The sequence below is a fragment of the Microtus oregoni genome, unplaced genomic scaffold, assembly GCF_018167655.1.
Source record: "Microtus oregoni isolate MIOR12 unplaced genomic scaffold, Mior012 000046F_ref0000063, whole genome shotgun sequence".
In the NCBI taxonomy this organism is placed as follows: Eukaryota; Metazoa; Chordata; class Mammalia; order Rodentia; family Cricetidae; genus Microtus; species Microtus oregoni.
In genome coordinates, this window is record NW_024543220.1 from 11,770,008 (window position 1) to 11,789,411 (window position 19,404).

The 19,404-nt window shown below is 51.6% G+C and overlaps 2 protein-coding genes across 2 annotated transcripts; one reads left to right on the top strand and one right to left on the bottom strand.

The window, feature by feature from the left end:
* Positions 1-31: 31 nt before the first annotated feature.
* Tap1 (transporter 1, ATP binding cassette subfamily B member) lies at positions 32-12,113 on the bottom strand. Its single transcript, XM_041634431.1, has 11 exons — positions 11,256-12,113; positions 10,593-10,707; positions 10,323-10,453; positions 9,460-9,665; positions 8,786-8,983; positions 7,295-7,423; positions 6,409-6,597; positions 4,443-4,616; positions 3,880-4,042; positions 3,484-3,620; positions 32-683 (listed from the first exon to the last, which is right to left on the bottom strand). The coding sequence occupies exons 1-11, from the start codon at positions 11,782-11,784 to the stop codon at positions 474-476; spliced, it is 2,181 nt and encodes a 726-aa protein (XP_041490365.1). The 5' UTR covers positions 11,785-12,113; the 3' UTR covers positions 32-473.
* Positions 12,114-12,287: 174 nt separating this feature from the next.
* On the top strand, positions 12,288-17,812 carry Psmb9 (proteasome 20S subunit beta 9). The gene is made up of 6 exons (XM_041634559.1): positions 12,288-12,422; positions 14,029-14,096; positions 15,187-15,318; positions 15,842-15,971; positions 16,397-16,538; positions 17,512-17,812. Exons 1-6 carry the CDS (start codon positions 12,363-12,365, stop codon positions 17,637-17,639), a joined length of 660 nt encoding a protein of 219 aa, XP_041490493.1. The 5' UTR covers positions 12,288-12,362; the 3' UTR covers positions 17,640-17,812.
* Positions 17,813-19,404: the final 1,592 nt, after the last annotated feature.

Consider the following 19,404-nt stretch of genomic DNA (forward strand, 5'->3'; position numbering starts at 1 on the left):
TGAACGGTTTGCGGACGCTGAGGAACTGAAGTTACAGTACAAAACAACAGTTTTATTATAAATATCAAGAGCCCACGGGTTACCCATAGGCCAGCTTATGCCTTTGGTTAATTAAAAGCTGCTTCATTTTGAGCGTTTCTTCTCATCACTTCCATCCCCAACACCGCATAAACCAGGTTTTTGGTGCTGTGGCACCAGAACAACACCAGGAGAGAGGAGGCAGGAGAATCCGGAGTTCAAGGTCTTCCACGTTTAGGGTCACTCTGAGGTACATGAAATCCAGTCTAAGGGGCAGGAGTGGGGGTAACATTCGTGGTAAATTCCGGGCATCTGCCAAGTGTTACATTTTTATCTTGCTCCTCAGCTGAGCCCCGCCAATGGGTGTGGTGATATCTTTGCTCCCAGGGTCTCTGCCACACAGAGCAGAGGACAGCGGAGGAGGGCAGTGTGCAGAGCGCAGGTCCAGAGGCCTGTCAGTCTGAAGGAGCCCTAAGAGCCTCCACCATGGCCCGGTAGCACCCTCCGCTCTTCTCCATGAGCTGCAGATGGCTGCCCTGCTCGCAGATGGAGCCGTCTTTGAGAAAGAGGATGTGGTGAGCCTGCTCCGCCAGGCTGAGCTGCTGCGTGATTAACAGCACCGCTGGAGAAGCCGGTCCCCGGTTCTCATAGAGGAGCCGCTGGACCTGCAGAAACACAGACCTCACAGGGTGGGGGCCTCTGAACTTCCAGGGCTGGTGCACACTGCAGGACGACAAGCCCAGACGCTGGCATTCCTGGTCTGAAGCCTTTTTTTGTTAAGGCCTCTTCGCAAGAGGTGGCACAGATTCACTAAAGCACCAGTGGAGGGAACTGAAGACTCCCTCATCTACCCATAAGCTGGGAATTTTTTAAATTTCTTCTTTCATTTATTACATCCTGACCTCAGTTTCCCCTCCCTCCTCTCCTCTCAGTCCCTCCCCTTCACTTCCCCTCTCCCCCATCTACTCCTCTGTTTCCCTTGAGAAAAGGCAGGACTTCCTGGGATATCAATCAAGCATGGCAAATCAAGCTGCAGTAAGACTAGGGTTGCCTCGTCTAGCCTTAATATGTGGGTATTTTTTTACATTCAAGAATATATGTTAATTTGTTGTTCATTTGTTTGTTTGTTTGTTTTTTGTTTTGTTTTTTGTTTTTCGAGACAGGGTTTCTCTGTGGTTTTGGAGCCTGTCCTGGAACTAGCTCTTGTAGACCAGGCTGGTCTCGAACTCACAGAGATCCGCCTGCCTCTGCCTCCCAAGTGCTGGGATTAAAGGCGTGCGCCACCACCACCTGGCTATATGTTAATTTGTGCTTTGAGAATTTCACACATGTATACAATGAAATATAATCATACCGCCTCCCATTTTCCCTCCTCTCTGCCCCACCCATCCACACACAAATTTCCCTGTCCCTACTGCATACACCCTTTTAAATAACCCACTAATAAACTGAGAATTTTTATATTTAAAGAAATTTAACTTCGGAGCTGGGCGATGCTGTGGAATATTTCTTTACACTGTGTGAAGATGTGTCACTGTGATTAGTCTTAATAAAGGGCTGGATGGCCATTAGTTAGGCAGGAAGAGGTTAGGTTGGACTTCTGGGGACAGAGAAGACTCAGAGAGTAAGAAACCAGAGTCGCCAGCAAGATGGAGAGGAAACGGGATGGGCAGTACAGAGTAAAGGTAGCATAGCCACATAAAAGATATGGATTAATGTAACTAGTTAGGCCAGGTGGTGCTGGCGCAGGCCTTTAATCCCAGCACTTGAGAGGCAGAGGCAGGAGAATCTCTGTGAGTTCGAGGCCAGCCTGGTCTACAGATGAGATCCAGGACGACTAGGGCTGTGACATTGTCTCAAAACAAAGAAAGGAAGAAAGGGAAACAAGCCTAAGCTAAGGCAGAGCTTTCATAAATAATAATAAATCTCCGAGTCATTTTCTGCATGCTGGCAGTACAAAGAAAAACCCGTCTACCATCTCAGCAGCTAAGGTACTGGCTGCTCTTCCAGAGGACCAGAGTTGAGTCCAGCACCCACATGGTGTTTCACAATCACCCATAACTCCAGTCTCAGGGGATCCAGCACTCTCTTCTGACTTTCCCGGGCACTAGGCTCTCATGCAACACACACATATTCAGGCCAAACACTCGTACACATAAAATAAATAAGATGCTCATAAGCAAAATAAACACTCATATACATAAAATAAGTGTTCATACACATAAAATAAATAAGTCTAAAAATGTAAAGAAAAATTTAACTTAGTAACAAAGAACATGAGAATTCAGGCAGAGGACTTGGATTTGGAGCCATTGCTCAAAAGCTGTGTGATTTTTAGAAGGTTAATCAACCTCTCTTAGTCATCCACAGAATAAGCCGAGCAAAGGACTCTGATGGACAAATGAGTACAAAGGGCAGGATAGCATATCTGGGGCACAACGCACACTCAGCCCTTGTCGACACACTTCTAGGGCACTACGCATACTCAGCCCTCATCGACACACATCTGGGGCACAACGCACACTCAGCCCTCATCGACACACATCTGGGGCACAATGCACAATCAGCCCTCATCGACACTGTTAGGACAGAGGCCCTTTTTACGGGTTCTGAGTGTCCTGGGGAAAAGTTAGCGGGAACTGAAAACTCCCAAGACAGGTTTGAACAGTTATGTTGTTAGAGTAACTAACTGGAAGAGCAACAGAAGCAAGGTCGTGGCACTGAGACCTTAAGGAGATGACAGAGCAGGGCAACCCCACCCTCAGAGGGCAGGAAGACTGCAGTGGGTCAGGGTCCTGGAATATTATTTTAACTGGGTGAAGATGTGTTACATTTGTTTCTGCATCCTTTGTTTAGGGATGTAAAGATGTGTTACATTTGTTTGTGCTGCCTTTGTTAACAATGTAAAAATGTGTTACATTTGTTTGTGCTGCCTTTGTTTAATTACACAGAGATGTGTTGCATCTGTTTCACCTTGCCTGACTAAGGCACCTGATTGGTCTAATAAAAAGCTGAATGGTCACTAGCTAGGCAGGAGAGGGATAGGAGAGGCTGGCAGGTAGAAAGAATAAATAGAAGAAATCTAGACTTGAAAAAAGAATGAGCGAGAAGGAGGAGAAAATGAGGAAGAAAGAGAGATGCCCAGGGCCAGCCAGGCAGACATGGAAGAAGCAGGAAAAGTAGGACATACAGCAAGAAAACGCAAAACTCCCTGAGGCAAAAAGAGAAAGAGAAACAAGTTAATTTAGGTGAAAGAGCTAGCCCAAAATGAGCCTAAGCTAGGCTGAGCATTCAAAACTAATAACAAGTCTCCATGTCATGATTTGGGGGCTGGGTGGCAACCAAAGAAAAAAGAAAGCCTGCTACATGTCTGACACCAGCTTGGTCTTCAAACTGAGTTCCAAGCCAGCCAAGACTATGGCAAGATGGTCCCAGAGAGAAAGAAGAGGAGAACAAGAGCCTCACCCGTAGCTGGTTGTTGGCATCCAGGGCACTGGTGGCATCGTCCAAGATAAGCAGGCGTGGCTTCCGGATCAAAGCTCGGGCCAAGGCCACTGCCTGTCGCTGACCCCCTGACAGCTGGTTCCCAGTCTCACCCACCTCTGCAGAGGGAAGACACCAGCTGAGATGGAGATAGGTGTGTACACACACATGCGCACACTCACACATACAGACACACATTCATACACAGAGAGATTCACACACAGAGACATGCAGACACACACACACGGCCAGCGGAGGCAGCTGGAAGGGGAGTTCTGAGGATGTGAACCACAGAAACAATAGTTTCAGCTACAAATTGAGATGCGTAGGGCGGGAAGACTTGAGTAACAAAGGCAGGGTTATCAGAGTCTGGGGTACCTGTGTCATAGCCCTGAGGGAGTCCAGAGATGAAATCGTGGGCTCCAGACTTCATGGCCACAGCTCTGATTTCCTCCATGGTTGGAGTCCGGATCAGGCCGTAGGCAATGTTTTCTCGGAAACTTCTTCCAAAGAGCAGTGGCTCTTGTCCCACTGCGGCCACCTAAGGTGAAAGGTGAAGGGCCACAGGCAGGAAACACAGGAGTGTTATTGTCTAGGACTGCAGTCACAAGTAAGGGCACACCGTACAGTCACGTGTCCTGCACACTCACAAGCAAGTGCACACTGTACGGTCACGTGTCCTGCACACTCACAAGCAAGTGCACACTGTACGGTCACGTGTCCTGCACACTCACAAGCAAGTGCACACTGTACGGTCACGTGTCCTGCACATTCACAAGCAAGGGAACACCATACAGCCACGTGTCCTGCACACAGCCCTCACTGCATTCCCCCGAGCTTCTGCAAGAGTTTTCACTGAGAATATCCTCCTGGCTTGGTCTCCTCCCCTCCCCTACGCTTGCTCCTCTCTCCTGCCCCTCCCTCTCCGGAGCCCCTCCCACCTGGCGGTGCAGGTAGTGGTGATCATACTGGACCAGGGGCTGGCCATCCAGCAGCACCTGGCCCCCCGTGGGCTGGTACAGATTCTGCAGCAGGGCAGCCACGGTGCTCTTCCCGGACCCGTTGGGCCCCACCAACGCTGTCACCTTTCCAGGGTGCAGTGTGAACGTCAGGCCCTGGAGGCAGAGAAGCACATGGCAGGAGCTCCTTCAGCCTGGAGCCTGTCACTGTTCTCGTGTGTACTGTGACATATTACCAAGAGGAAACATGGGAGAATACAGAGCAATCCCTGGCCTCTGGGTGCATGGACTTCTGGGATGACGTCATGGAGGGAGAAAAGAGAGAAGCTGGGGCAAATGAATGGGCAAAAAGCATCACTGGGAGGTAACCCAGACCCAAAAAGATGAACATGGGATGTACTCACTCATAATTGGTTTCTAGCCATAAATAAAGGTCACGGAGTCTATAATTGGTGATCCTAAAGAAGCTAAATAAGAAGGCGAACCCAAAGAAAAACATATAGTTATCCTCCTGGCTATGGGAAGTAGACAAAATTGCCGGGCAAAAAATTGGGATCTTGGGAGTGGGGTGGGATGGGAGTAAGGGGAGATGGGGAGAGAAAAGGGAGAAGGAGAGGATGGAGGACCTTGGGGAAAAAGGATGATTGGGATAAAGGAAGGTTGGATAGGGGAACACGGAAGCACAATTCTTAGTTAAGGGAGCCACCTCAGGGTTGGCAAGAGACTTAAACCTAGAGTGGCTCCCAGGAGCCCAAGGCGATGTCCGCAGTTAGTTCCTTGGGCAGTTGAGGATAGAGAACCTGAAATGACCCTATCCTATAGCAATACTGACGAAAATCTTGCATATCACCATAGAACCTTCATCTGGTGATGGATGGAGATAGAGACAGAGACCCACATTGGAGCACCGGACTGAGCTCCCAAGGTCCCAATGAGGAGCAGAAGGAGGGAGAACATGAGCAAGGGAGTCAGGACCACGAGGGGAGCACCCACCCACTGAGACAGTGGGGCTGATCTATTGGGAGCTCACCAAGACCAGATGGACTGTGACTGAAAAGGCATGGGATAAAACCAGACTCTCTGAACATGGCAGACAATGAGGGCTGATGAGAAGCCAAGGACAATGGCACGGGGTTTTTGATCCTACTTCATGTTCTGGCTTTGTGGGAGCCTAGCCAGTTTGGATGTTCACCTTCCTAGATATGGACGGAGGGGGGAGGACCTTGGACTTTCCACAGGGCAGGGAACCCTGACTGCTCTTTGGACTGGAGAGGGAGGGGGAGAGGAGGGGGGAGGGGGAGAAGGGTGGGAGAAGGGGGAGGGAAATGGGAGGCTGGGAGGAGGTGGAAACTTTTTTTTTCTCAATAAAAAATTAAAAAAAAATAAACACGCACTTAACCCCCACCCCCAAAAAAGAAGCATCACTGGGGAGTAAAACTGGAGGCTGAGCAATCCCAAGAAGTAGAAATAACATCTGCATCTCAAACGGCAGCTGGAGTCGCACGTTGCCTTGCCAACTCCTTTGTCATAGGAGCTTTCTCTTAATTTTTTTAAAGATTTATTTGTTTAATTTTATGTGTATGACTACTTTCCCAGCATGTGTGCATCCATGTCATGTTCATGCCTTGTGCCCACAGAGGTCCAAAGAGGGTACAGGATCCCCCTGGAACTGGAGCAGGTGGTTGTGAGCCACCATATGCATGCTGGGAACTGAACTGGGTCCTCTGCAAGAGCAGCACATACTCTTAGCCACTGAGCCATCACTTCAGCCCCAGAAGCCTTCTCTTTGAAGCCTCCTCTTGTCATTGGTAAACAACCTGTGCTTGGGTTGAGGTCATGTATAAACACAAGGCTCTCATCGGCACTTTTGAGGGTTAGGAAGGAGCCCTGGTACCAAGATGGAAGAGTCAATGGTAGGAGAGGGGGATTCAGGTTCAGTGGGCAGTACCTGAAGAACCTGAACATCGGGATGGTTTGGGTAGGCAAAGGAGACGTCCTGGAACTCGACAAAACCTTCCATGTTTAAGGGTGCCAACGAGCCACTGAGTGGAGAACAAGGAGTCCGGTCCAGGTACTCAAATATTTTTTCTGAGGAGCCCACAGCCTTCTGCATCCAGGGATAGATGGAGAGAAGAACCTGCAGAGCAGAGTGGAATGTGGGTGGGGGCAGGATGGAGCAGGGAAGCAGGTCTGACCTGACTGATGGCATTCAGAGAACCGTGAACCTGCACAGATGGACAGACAGAGACAGTCAGTGGCAGGCAGAGACATCAATGGGCAGGGAGAGACAGCCAATGCCAGACAGAGACAGGCAATGTCAGACAGAGACAGCCAGTGCCAGACAGAGACAGCCAGTGCCAGACAGAGACAGGCAATGTCAGACAGAGACAGGCAATGTCAGACAGAGACAGGCAATGTCAGACAGAGACAGCCAATGCCAGACAGAGACAGCCAATGTCAGACAGAGACAGCCACTGGGCAGGCAGAGACAGCAATGGGCAGGGAGAGACAGCCAGTGCCAGACAGAGACAGGCAATGTCAGACAGAGACAGCCAATGCCAGACAGAGACAGGCAATGCCAGACAGAGACAGCCACTGGGCAGGCAGAGACAGCCATGGGCAGGCAGAGACAGCCATGAGCAGGCAGACAGCCATGGGCAGGCAGAGACAGCCATGGGCAGGCAGAGACAGTCAATGGCAGGCAGAGACAGCCATGGGCAGGCAGAGACAGCCATGGGCAGGCAGAGACAGCCGTGGGCAGGCAGAGACAGCCGTGGGCAGGCAGAGACAGCCGTGGGCAGGCAGAGAGCAGACACACTGCGCCGGGGTCTCACCTCGACAGCACTGGTGAACTGTAGCTGGTAGAGAACGAAGGAGACGAGGTTCCCACTGCTGACAGCCCCTCTGACCACCAGCTGCCCGCCGACGTACAGGATGCCCACCTTCAGCAGCATTCCCGAGACCTACGGGGAAACCATGCGATAAAATGGACCAGAATGGTCACAAGTCGAGTCCGTTCTCCCAGACATGAGGGAGGGGAAAGGAGGGATGGAGGGTCAGACTTGAACGCAGCTCAGGGAGTGCTCCATGTCCTCATCACCATCATCTCCTTGACTGAGGAACATCTGACTCTTTAAAAAGATTTATTTTTGCAATCTTAAGTTATGTGTATGTGTGTGTGTGTGTGTCTTCCTTCAGGCATGTGTGCATGAGTGTAGGTGCCTGCAAAGGCCAGAAGAGGGCGTCAGAACCCCAGGGGCTACAGTTACAGGCCATTGTGAGCTGCCCTACCTAAGTGCTGGTCATCTGGAAAAGCAGTTGATACACGTTTTTGTAGACGTTTTTTGTTTTTGTTTTGTTTGTTTTGTTATTTCTTGTTTGTTTGTTTGTTTGTTTTGAGACAGGATTTCTCTGTAGCTTTGGAAGCTGTCCTAGAACTCACTCTGTAGACCAGGCTGGCCTTGAACTCACAGAGATCCACCTGCCTCTGCTTCCTGAGTGCTGGGGTTAAAGGCGTGCACTCTTAATGACTGAGCTATCAGCTAGTTCTTACACCTGGGAGTTTATTATTCCTTTCCTGATGTTGTTTTGGATCTTTTATTATTTACTTTTTAAAGCTACATGTATTTGTTTATATGTGAGTAGACACTAGGGTGCACCTTGTGGAGGTCAGAGGTCATCTTTCAGAGGCCAACTGTCTCCTTCGATCATGCGGGCTCCAGAGATGGACCTGAGGTCATGGCTAGGCAGCAGACAGCTTTACCTCCCAAGCCATCTCCCGGCCCTCACTCTCCCCGTGGCCCGTGCTCGACCTGAGTATTGGGACTACAGTTAAGAACCAACACACCAGTTTTCTTTCCCATTTACAAAACAGGGAAGCAGTCTTAGAAAAAGGTACTGCGTGTGTGGTTACGAGCTGGTTGATGGCAGGATGGAGCCTGGAACCTCTGGTTACCACTTCCAATTTTCTCAATGTCCTTATCACAGACGCCTCTGGCCACTGGCCTCTGGCACTTCTCGTGGCTCCCACTAACTCAGCCACACAGTGCCAGCAAGAAGCACACAAAGCGCAGGAAGGTGTGGCTTTCTGAGAGGCAAAGACAAGACTGGAGCTGGGAGAGTAAGTCTCGCTAACACGCCAAACTTGTGTGCCTCCGTGGAAGGATGCTCCCAGCACCAAAAAGCATGGAGGGAATGAAGGGGAGAGAGACGAGTGACCAAAAACCCCAAGTTGGTCACTCCCCACCGGACAGAGTGGGATTGGCAAGCAGTAAAATTAAGACACGTTGGGACAACGGAGTGGGCGTTCATCTCCGGGTACTCACATTCATGGTCCAGACTTCGGCTACATAGGCCAAGGCCTCCTTCTTGTTGAGCGTCTTCATCTCCTCCAGTTTCTGCCTAAACTTCTGGGCCTCTCCCTCCTCGTTGGCAAAGCTCCGCACCGTAGGCATCGCTGACAGGGCCTCGATGGCCACCTGCGAGGACTTCGCTAGAGACTCCTGCACCTTCATTTGCAATGACTGTGGGGACACAGCAGAGGCATCACATTGGGCGTGCAAGTGAGAAGGACCGCCAATACCTACGTTTCCCTGGTGGAGATTAGTCAGAGGGACAGAGGAAAGAGAAAGGTCCACAGCCATACTTCTAGGTAGATGTACAGAAGAAACTAATTCAGTTTTTGTAAGATTCACTTTTATTTTTATGCATGTATATGCACCATGTGTGTATAGGCATCGTGGGTCAGAAGAGAGCATCAGACCACAGACCATCGTGAACTGCCTGGCGTGGGTGCTGGGGACCCTTAACCCTGAACTGTCTCTCCAGCCTGGGATCCGATTCATAAGGACAGATTGTGGCCAGAGAAGGCAGAGATCATGGCTGTGGGGCCAGAGGCAACAGGGGCGGGGGCTCAGGATGACGGAGAAGGCATGGAAAGTCACACCCAGTGTAGTATGGGAGAAACAGAGTGTGGGAACTGAGGACCCTGAGAACGTACCTGGTACACTTTCCCCAGCTTCCGAGGCAGAAGGAAAAGCAGGGGCAGGGTGAGCAGAGTGACCAAAGTGAGGTAGAGCGACCCCCAAAACATGAAGGCCAGGAGACACAGGCCTCGCCCCAGGTACCACATCAGCAGGTTCAGCTTGTCACTGACAGACTCACAGACCTTGGATGTGTCCTCTGTTACCCGAGATGTGATGGAACCTGCCACATTGAGGGCGAGAAAGCCGGTGAGAGACAGCGGCTCACAGAGACAAGAGGAGTTAACAGACAACAGGGCGCCACGGCGGGGCATGTCAGCACGGCATCCTGAGGAGGCTGCAGCTAGCAGGGGTAGAAGCTTGGGTAGGTGTGGGAACCTCAGTGCAGGAAAGCTCTGGCAGACCTGTGTTGGCCTATAAAGAAGTTGTAGCTGGGTGTGGTGGTACACACTTTTAATGCCAACACTCTGAGGGCAGGGGCAGATGCAGAGGCGGTCAAGGCCAACCTGGTCTACTCAGTGAATTCTGGGCCAACCAAGAATGCTTTGCTCTATTTGTGATACATCATGAATAAGGAGGCCTGGGAAGTCTCTCAACTGGTAGAGGTTTTGCCTAATATACAGGAAGTCCTGGATTTTAAGCAGGATCTCATGTAGCACAGGCTGGCCTCAGGTTGGCTCTGTGGGTGAATGACTTTGAACTTCAGCCTCTATCCCCTGCCTCCATCTCCCAAGTGCTGGGATGGCCACGCCCCATTTATATGGCTGAGAGTTGAACCTAGGCATGTGTATGTAGCTGTTTATTAAGGGGGGCAGTTGAGGGCAGTGTTTATAAAGATATATAGGTTATATTATACAAACGAAAAAGTTTTGTGAGCTACCTGCTGGGTTCTGCAGGAAAAACCCCGTCTCCTGGCGAAGGACAGCCCGGAACACCTCTCCATGTGCGCGGCTGTGCATGTGGCCCATGGTGAGGTTGTAGATAGCATCTCCAGTAAACTCCAGCACTGTGCTAGAGGGGTGGAGAGACGGAAGGAGGGTCAGATGTGCTCCTAGGACAGAGTTCCGGATCCCTGCAGAGCTATACCGAAACAACAGTCCCAGCACTCGGTTCCCTCTGCTCCGGGGCTCCCCTTTCCCGTCCTCCACACCTGGCTATGGTGAGAATGGACATGAGCCAGATGTTGCGGGCAAAGCTCGGAGCCGTCTTATCCTGAAGAATCCAGTCAGTGATGCGGCCGGTGAAGAAGGGAATCGCCATTTCCCCTGGAGAGAGGGGGATCGCTCAGTCACAAACATTACCGTCTCCTCCTGCCCCTCTCCCTGCACCATCCAGAAAGCAGGAGCTGAGCCTGCCGACCCAAGCCTGTTCAGCTACATCAAACTTTTTAAAGACTAATTAAGAAAAATATCAGCAGGGCTTGAGGCACAAGTCCTTAGTCCCAGCACTGCGAGACAGAGGCAGGCAGATCTCTCTGGGTTTGAGGCCAGCCTAGTCTACATAGTGAGTTCCAGAAAGTACATAGAAAGACCCTGTCTAAAAGGGAAAAAAAGAAAGAAAGAAAGAAAAAAGAAAAGAAAGATGGCGAAGTGGAGAGAAACCCTCACACTGGGGCTGTGATGTCAAGTTCTGCTCCCTGTGCCCAGCACCCTTGTAAGAGCTACCTCTCGGGCCAGGGTCCTTCCCTTTCCGCCTAACTTGCCTCCGTAGGTTCTGACACATCCCGCGACCATTTTATCTTCCTTTCTGCCCGTTACTCTGGATTCCTTCCCTGTCCCCTGTGCCCTGCTCTTTCGCCCTGAGTCCCTCTTACCAAGGCAGGAGAGGACCAAGAGCATCAGAACCAGGTGGAGGCGCCGCTTCTCAGAACCCAGGAAGCCTAACAGTCGACACACCATGTCTCCAGCACCCCTGCGGCTGCTGGGCGCCCAGAGGCTCCCCAACTTGTACCATAGGGCGGCAGCGGGCAATGCTGCCGCATAACTGAGAGCGAAAGCGTCGAGGCGACTGCCCCAGTACAGTACTCCAGCGTTGTCACTGTCCCGGAGCTCTCCCCAGGAGGCCAGCTCTCGGAATAAGGCAAGTCCCGGCTGAGCTAAACCCAGCGCCGCTGCCAGCGGCGGCAAAACAGCCGACCATCCATGGGCTCCCGTGGTGACCCCGAGGACCCGGCGGACCCCCAGCCCCAGGATGGCCCAGCGACTCAGGCCCACCGCCCAGACCCGGAGCAGGGGCAACTCCGGAACCAGCAGGGAGAAGATTCCCGGGAGCCCGGGCCGCAGCAGCAGCCAGTCGACCAGCAGCAGCAGCAGCGCGGCCGCCAGCCAAGCAAGCGCAGCCATCGTGCGCTCTGTACAGGATCTGGTCCCAGCCTGGAACTCTCCGCGTCCCCGCTGCGCAGGAGTCTCCAAGGGAGGGAAGAAGGGCGGCCCGGCACCGTGCGGGGAAAGTCCCCGCACCCGGTGGCGCCGGTGGCGCTGTCTAGAAGTGCAGGCGTTTACAGGAAGGAGAAACCGAAAGCCGTGGCCTAATCACTAGACACGCCCCTTCTGAGACCCGCCTGCCCCAGGCTGGCCTTTTCTGGCTGTTCTGGAAGCTGCCGCTGAAGTCAGATCTGAAGTTCTGGCTAGCGGCTCCTGCGCCCCATGTTTTTCTCCATCACTCTATTCCCCTCTTCTTGCCCAGCCTTTTTCGCGTGCTTGCATGAATTTTCCCATCCCAGGCCCCACCCCAGTTTCAGGGCGGTGCCTTCAATCGTCACTTGTCTCTGGGCAGATCTGCTCAGCTCAGGTTGGCGCAGGGCGCCAAGTGCAAGTAGAACTGCCCGCCCCTTGAGCGGTGATGGGGCGGGGCCGCAGGCTGCTAGTTGGGAGCGCGGCGCGCGGCAGCTGATTGGAAAGCCGAGCTCCGCTCTGCTAAGATGCTGCGGGCAGGAGCACCTACCTCCGGCTTGTTCCGGACGGGAGAAGTCCACACCGGGGTAATGGGTCTGGGGGTGAGAGTCAGCGGGTGGGGTGACCAGAGAACCCTAAAGCGCTGGAAAGCGGACCAGGAGACTGAGACTTAGGAAGTTTGTGGCGCTCAGCGTTTGCGCTCCACAATGAACGTAGGGTATCCCTGCTCAGAAGTGTGGTGTCCGGGGGTCTGTGGAGGGACCCGCATGCGAAGCTGGTGGGAAGGTGCGTACTTTGGCTCGAGCTGGAAGCTTCTAAGGGAAGTTGCTACAAAGCGCTTTCGCTTTCACTCTGGTCAGTGCAGGGGGTGGGTGGACTGTTGGTTAAACTAAGTGAGGGGCTTGGGGACGCTGCAGAGAGGGGCTGACCAAGTGTCCTGGGTGCAGGACCTGGGTGAAAAGGTAACATGAAGGCTCGTTGAGAAGGACCTGCACATCAAACATATCTTTGCTTAACCTGGCCCCCCACAACCTCTACCCTAAGCGAGAACAAGCTCTCTAGCGCTTGTGGGGGGGGCGGGGGCTGAGGGGTGATCCGTGGCCCTCCTTGGCCCAGGTGCTGCCCTGCGGCCCCCCCTCCCATACTTGCAGGAAAACTTTGCCCTGGCCTAGGAGCTGGGGAGGAGATGGGAACTGGTTTCTGCTCTCTGAAACACCAACCACACTCCTAGCGTGGTTTGGGAGAGCAGCCGCTAGAACGGAATGGCCATTTCTGGCCTTTTATTTGTGGTCAGTACGTCAGAAAGCACACTCAGGTGCAGGGTCCCTGGAGATCAGAACGAGGTGTGGAGTGGCCAGAAAGGTTGGGAAAATCTCCCCTCGCTGCCAAGGAGCAGTGGGGAGTAGAAGTCTAATCAATCAGTTCAGAGTGAGACCTGTGTGAGCTTGGAAAGCCCATTCTTCTCCTAAGGGGTTTTCTCGGTGCAATGGTGCAACCAGGGTCTCTAAGGCGCCTTTTAGCTCAAGGGGCGTGGGGGAAGTAGACACGTCTTTATCCTCCTTCATGTTTCCTTAATTCTTGTCTTGAGCTGCTGCTCCCAGCAGCCCCTCTCCTGGTTGCAAAGAAGGCCCTTCTATGAGACTTCTGCTCTTTCTGAGCGATCCTGGCAGCTTCCTCCTGCCTGGGCTCCTGGCTGTGTTTAGCACTCTTCTGTGTCCCTTGTTTAGTAACCCTGCGAATCCGCTCCTGATTAAGTAAGGGTGCAGGTGGGGGATCTGGACCAGGAAAGACCCCGTCTGCTTCACAGTCACCCGTGTGGTGCGCACTGGGCAAGCAGTGCAGACGTTTGCTCTCTGGCCTTCTCCTGTCCTGATTGCTTCGGCCTCTTGGAGCCCGGTCCTAGCTTCTCTCCAGGGTGGGAAGGGTCACACTCAGGCAAGCTGGAGCTTGGGGGTAGGTGTCTCTATGCTGTACCACAGCCAAGCTGTTTCAGTCCCCTGCAGTCAGAAATAAAAGCACAGAAAACAGAGGGAAGCGCAGGCCTGAAGGACAGTATGACCTTGAGTCAGTCACACACACACACACACACACACACACACACACACACTCTCGCCACCAAGAGTTTGTCTTCCTTAAGATGAAGGGCTGAGGTGCTTCTTGCTCTGACATGTCATGCTCTGTGTCTCTCTGCAGACAACCATCATGGCGGTGGAGTTTGATGGAGGAGTCGTGGTGGGTTCTGATTCCCGGGTCTCAGCAGGGTGAGTATCATAAAAGCGCTATGTGTTGGGAAGGGAGCTGGTGGCCCTAAGTGCACTTTTCCCGTACCCGCTTTGGAACAGTATGGTAACCATCCAGGAAATGGAGCCAAAGATTCCAGAAAGCCATCAGAATGCAATGCTGGGTTCCGACCTCTGAATTCCTGGGCAAGGATCTGCAGGGCTGAATGTTTCGTAGCTTTTGATGGACGTAAAGAAATCTTGTCTCCGAGGGGCATGGGGTAGGTTGTGGAGGGACGCTGCTATCTGCACTTAGGATGAAAATGGTTTTGTCAAGCAGGGATCTCGCTCATTTACCGCAGTTTGAACTGCATTTGCTTGGTCTTCCCCCGCCCCGGCCATTTTCCTCACACACCAGTGAGGCTGACATCACCGCTGTTTCTGCTCTGTTCTGTAGAACCTACCACAGCCCCTCAAGGTGACTGACAGCAGAGAAACACCAGGAAGAGGCACGCTTTTCTTCTTCTCTTCACCTTTTTTATTATTATTTTGAAAAAGGGTTTTTAGCCCTGACTGTCCTAGAACTCACTCTATAAACCAGGCTGACCTCAAACGCAAAAGTCCTTCAGCCTTTGCCTCCTGAGTGCTGGGATTAAAGATGTGCGCCACCGCCACCTGGCTCAGAGGCACGTTTTTCTTAACAAGGTGTTCTTTTTATTGTTTTGCTATAAAATATAGCCATTTAAATTTTATTATTTAAATAATTTTATTTAAATTATTTAAATAATAAAATTTAAAAGTCTAGATTCAGGGGACTTTAGTGTCTAAAATAGAGTCTCCTGTAGTGCAGGTTGACCTCAAACTTGCTATGTAGTTAAACTGGCCTTGAACTGCTGATCCTGCCTGTACTTCCTGAGTGCCACTATATCCAGCTTGGGCCACGTTGGGTTTTGCGCCTGCCAGGCAGGGTCTATGCCACCTGGGCTGCATCCCCAGCCCAGCAGTCTCACTGTGGTTAGCACGGTGAGTTACCTAGCTGACATAATGTCTGTTTGCTTTTCCTGTTTTAACCGAAGCATTGCAAGCCTCGCTCTTGTCAGACCGACTTGAACGTTTGGCTTCTTCCCAACAGACAAGCCGTGGTGAACCGGGTGTTCGACAAGCTATCCCCTCTGCACCAGCGGATCTACTGTGCCCTCTCCGGCTCAGCTGCTGATGCCCAAGCCATAGCTGACATGGCCGCCTACCAGCTGGAGCTGCACGGGTACAAAGCCCCGGGGTCCTGTAAACCCCCAGCTGCATGGCTTTGCCGGCTTTGAACTTGCACTGGAGTGTCCGGGGACCAGTGTCCTGCTTCTGTGGAGAGGAAATCACAGTAGTGACCCTGTCTCCCCTGTGGAGGCTTAAAAAGGGCACATCGTGGCCCTGATATAGGAAATCAGGAAGACGCCAATTTGGCCCACCCCTAATATCAGGCAGTTGCCAGATGAGAAATCAAGGTCATTGGGGCGGAAGCAAGGCTTATCTGCTCTTACCCGAGAGGGCAAGGCCCTCAGAGTCAAAGGAGGGTTTATCAATAGGAGTGGGAAGGTGGAGCCCAGAAAAAGATGGTGAACAGCTGAAGACCTCTCCCTGGTGATGTGGGACCCCAGCTCCCCTAGGCACGTGGGAGAGAAACTGGAGTCTCCTGCTGCAGGCTCAAATGTAGCTGGCAAAGAGGGTGACCGTGGTGCCAAGGGTGGGACTTAGAACATGGTACCGACCTTAACTCCCAACATCCTCTTCAGGCTGGAACTGGAGGAGCCGCCCCTTGTTCTGGCGGCTGCAAACGTGGTAAGGAATATCACCTACAAGTACCGCGAGGACTTGTCTGCACACCTCATGGTAGCTGGTTGGGACCAACGTGAGGGGGGCCAGGTAAGCATGTCCCTTCCTGGTCTCGGGGTTCCCGACTCCTCTCTTCAGAGAGATGAAAGTCTAATATCATTCTGGCAATGTGGTCCAAAGACAGGGCCTCTAAAACCTACACCTTCATGCCTTCAGTCCCAGCACTCGGGAGGTGGGGGCACGTGGACCTCTGAGAGTTTGAAGAACCCGATGTAGATAGAGTTCCAGACAGCCAGGGCTACACAGTGAGACCCTGCTTCAAAACATATGAATGAATGAATGAATGAATGAATGAAAAAAGGAAGGAGAAAGAAAAATAGAAAGAAAGAAAGGAAGGAAGGAAGAAAAGAAAACTACAGGTTCAATTGTGGCGTCTCTGTCTTCATGTCTGCTTGTCTCAGTGGAGGAAGCTGTGGGGTGATCCTTGACTCTGACCTGTGGAAACCGGTCTCTAGGTGTACGGAACCATGGGAGGAATGTTGATCCGACAGCCCTTTGCCATCGGGGGTTCCGGCAGTACCTACATTTACGGTTATGTGGACGCAGCCTATAAACCAGACATGACCCCTGAGGAGTGCAGGCGGTTCACCACAAATGGTAACTAGCCAAGTGAGGGCTGATGGGGGGGGGGTGGACATGGAAAGAAAGCAGACTGTCGGGAATCAGAAAAGGAATACATGGGTAAACAGCCCACGTCCAAGACTTTAGACAATATTCACTTTAGTTATGTGTAGGTACATGCGTGTGTCTGTGTAGGGGCTAGTGCGTGTGTCCGTGGAGGCCAAAAGAGGATCTCCTGGAGCTGGAGTTACAAGCAGTTGTGAGCCACCTGATGTGGGTGCTGGGACCCAAACTCACCTGGGTCCTCTGTAAGAGCAATAAGTGCTCTTAACCACTAAACCATCTTCCCAGCTCCACCCTGCAAAACTGGGAAAGTGGAAGGGAACAAGACAAATGTTAAAGCAGGCAGAAATCCTTAATAAATAAATAAATTAAAAATATATATATAAAACATACATGTGATGCATTAGCCTAGATTCTGGTAATTTTTATGAAACAACCTGAACTGAATATGGCATTCAAGGAATGACTGGTGAGTGCACAGTAGTCTTTCTGGGGCAATGTTTGGCTCCTGTTCTAATAATTCATTTTAAATAAAATATAGTTAACATAAAAAAAAAGAGCTCTGAAGCAGCAGGGATGCATGGGGCTGCTTGGAGCAAATCAAGTAAGAGAATAAGATCACTATGGGAACCAGCAGCGTGCTGGGCTAGCACCACCCCGCCCCCAGTCAGCTCGCACGGGCTTGATTTGGACAATGTGGATGGTGTGTTCATCTGTACTCTGAAATAGGACACTGTGGGGACGTTCACAGTAGGAACACGGTGGGGACGTTCACAGTAGGGACACGGTGGGGACGTTCACAGTAGGGACACGGGCAGATGCTGCTCTTCTGGGCATTTCTGAAGATGCCTTTTGAGAGAGACGTGGCCTGTGGCTGGAAAGGGGAGGGAAAGAGCACTGAGCTAAGCCATTTCCTGCTCCTCTCTCCAATGCAAACCCTCTGCAGCCATCGCTCTGGCCATGAATCGCGATGGCTCTAGCGGGGGTGTCATCTACCTGGCCACCATCACCGCTGCTGGCGTGGACCACCGAGTAATCCTGGGGGACGAACTGCCAAAGTTCTATGATGAGTGATTCTCCCCGACTCTCCTGTCGTGGAGCCGGATCCTGGTGTCGTGGACAGAAAGTGAAATGGGCGTCAGAAAGAAAGAGCGTAGGGAGGGGAGCTTCCTCCCCAACCCAGATATCAGAGTGCCGTTCTCATTATTTTTTAAATAAACTTTGCTATTAAAAAAAAACACTTGCAAATAAAATACAAATAAATAAATTGCAAATACAGAAAACATCCAACACCAAAATCAACCACATCCAAAACCTTCACAGCTCAATGGACTCTGTACAGTTAGACTTGGGAGTCGAAGTGGCGGTTGTGAAGCTTCACGGTCAGGTTCACACTTATCATTGTTTCTTTTGTTGGTTGCTTGGTTTTTTTGAGCCAGGGTTTCCCAGAAGGTATGGAGCCAGTCCTGGAACTCACTCTGTAGACCAGACTGGCCTCAAACTCACTGAGATCTGCCTGCCTCTGCTTCCACGTGCAGGGATTAAAGGCCTGTGCCACCACCGCCTGGCAACTTATTCTTTACCTCAAAGCTAAAACATCATCTTCCCCAGAGAAAGGGGGTAGAGGGCACTAGGAGGAAAAGCCCCACATATGAGGGGTGCTGTGTACTGATTTTTTTTAACTTTTAAAGATTTATTTACTTTTGTTGTCTGCATATAGATTTTTTTCCCTTCATGAATTTGTACAGGTCCCTGCAGGGGCCAGAAGGACACTGGAAACTCTGGAACTGGAGTTCAGTTGTGAGCTGCCATGTAGGTGCTGGGAACTGAACCTAGATCTTCCACAAGAACAGCCAGGCACTTAGCCACGGAGCCATCTCTCCAGCCCCTGGGTGGTTTTCACATAACGTAGACCAGGTGCTGAGGAAATGGCTCAGTCGATAAAGGGCTGGATGTGCATACAAACGGGGGACCAGATTCCCAGCACCCATGCAGAAGCCAGGCACAGTGGCACCTGCCTGGAACCTCGGTGCTGGAGAGACAGAACAGCCCCTTGGAACTCAGTGGTCAAGCAAATCACTAAGTCCCAGGTTCAGTGAGAGACCCTGTCTCAAAAGTGACTGAGGAACTCACCTGCTAGTAACCTCTGGGCTCCACATGCAAATAAGATAAATAATTCTTTCAAATAATGCAAGCCATAAAAATTCTCACACAACTGCTGGGTGCGGCTCAGAGGTAAAGCTCAAAGGAAGGAAGGTAAGCATTCACTCTGGGGCTCACAGATGAGAGTACAGAGCCATTGTCCCTTGGCAGGCAGCGTCACAGGTGTCCCAGAAACCAAGGAAACCCAGCTCCCAGTTCCCACCTTTCTGTGTCCCGAGGCAGAGCCAACCACCCCTTCATCCTCCTGTGCTCAGATGATGCCCTGGTGGCCTTGAGGTAGTGTGAGTCTCCAGTACGCACTGCTGTTTTGTTATAAACAACTAAAAGAGCAAGCGTATTAAACTGAATGGCGAGTAAGATTGAAGGTGGAGTGAGCACACAGATTCAGGTACGCTGAGCGATCCGGTGCCTCTGGAAGGGGGTGCTCATGGGGGTGTGGCGTGAGCACACAGATTCAGGTACGCTGAGCAATCCGGTGCCTCTGGAAGGGGGTGCTCGTGGGGGTGTCTAAAATCGCAACACCGGGGCTGCTCTGGTCCTGTTGCTTAATTTATTTTGAAATGGACATGCTAGTTTAAGAGCCCACCCCCCCATAATGGCCACTGGGAATTCTGGGTAGGATTCAGAAAGCAAGAACTGAAAGCGGGCAGCGAGCAGAATGAGAACCCCCAGCCTG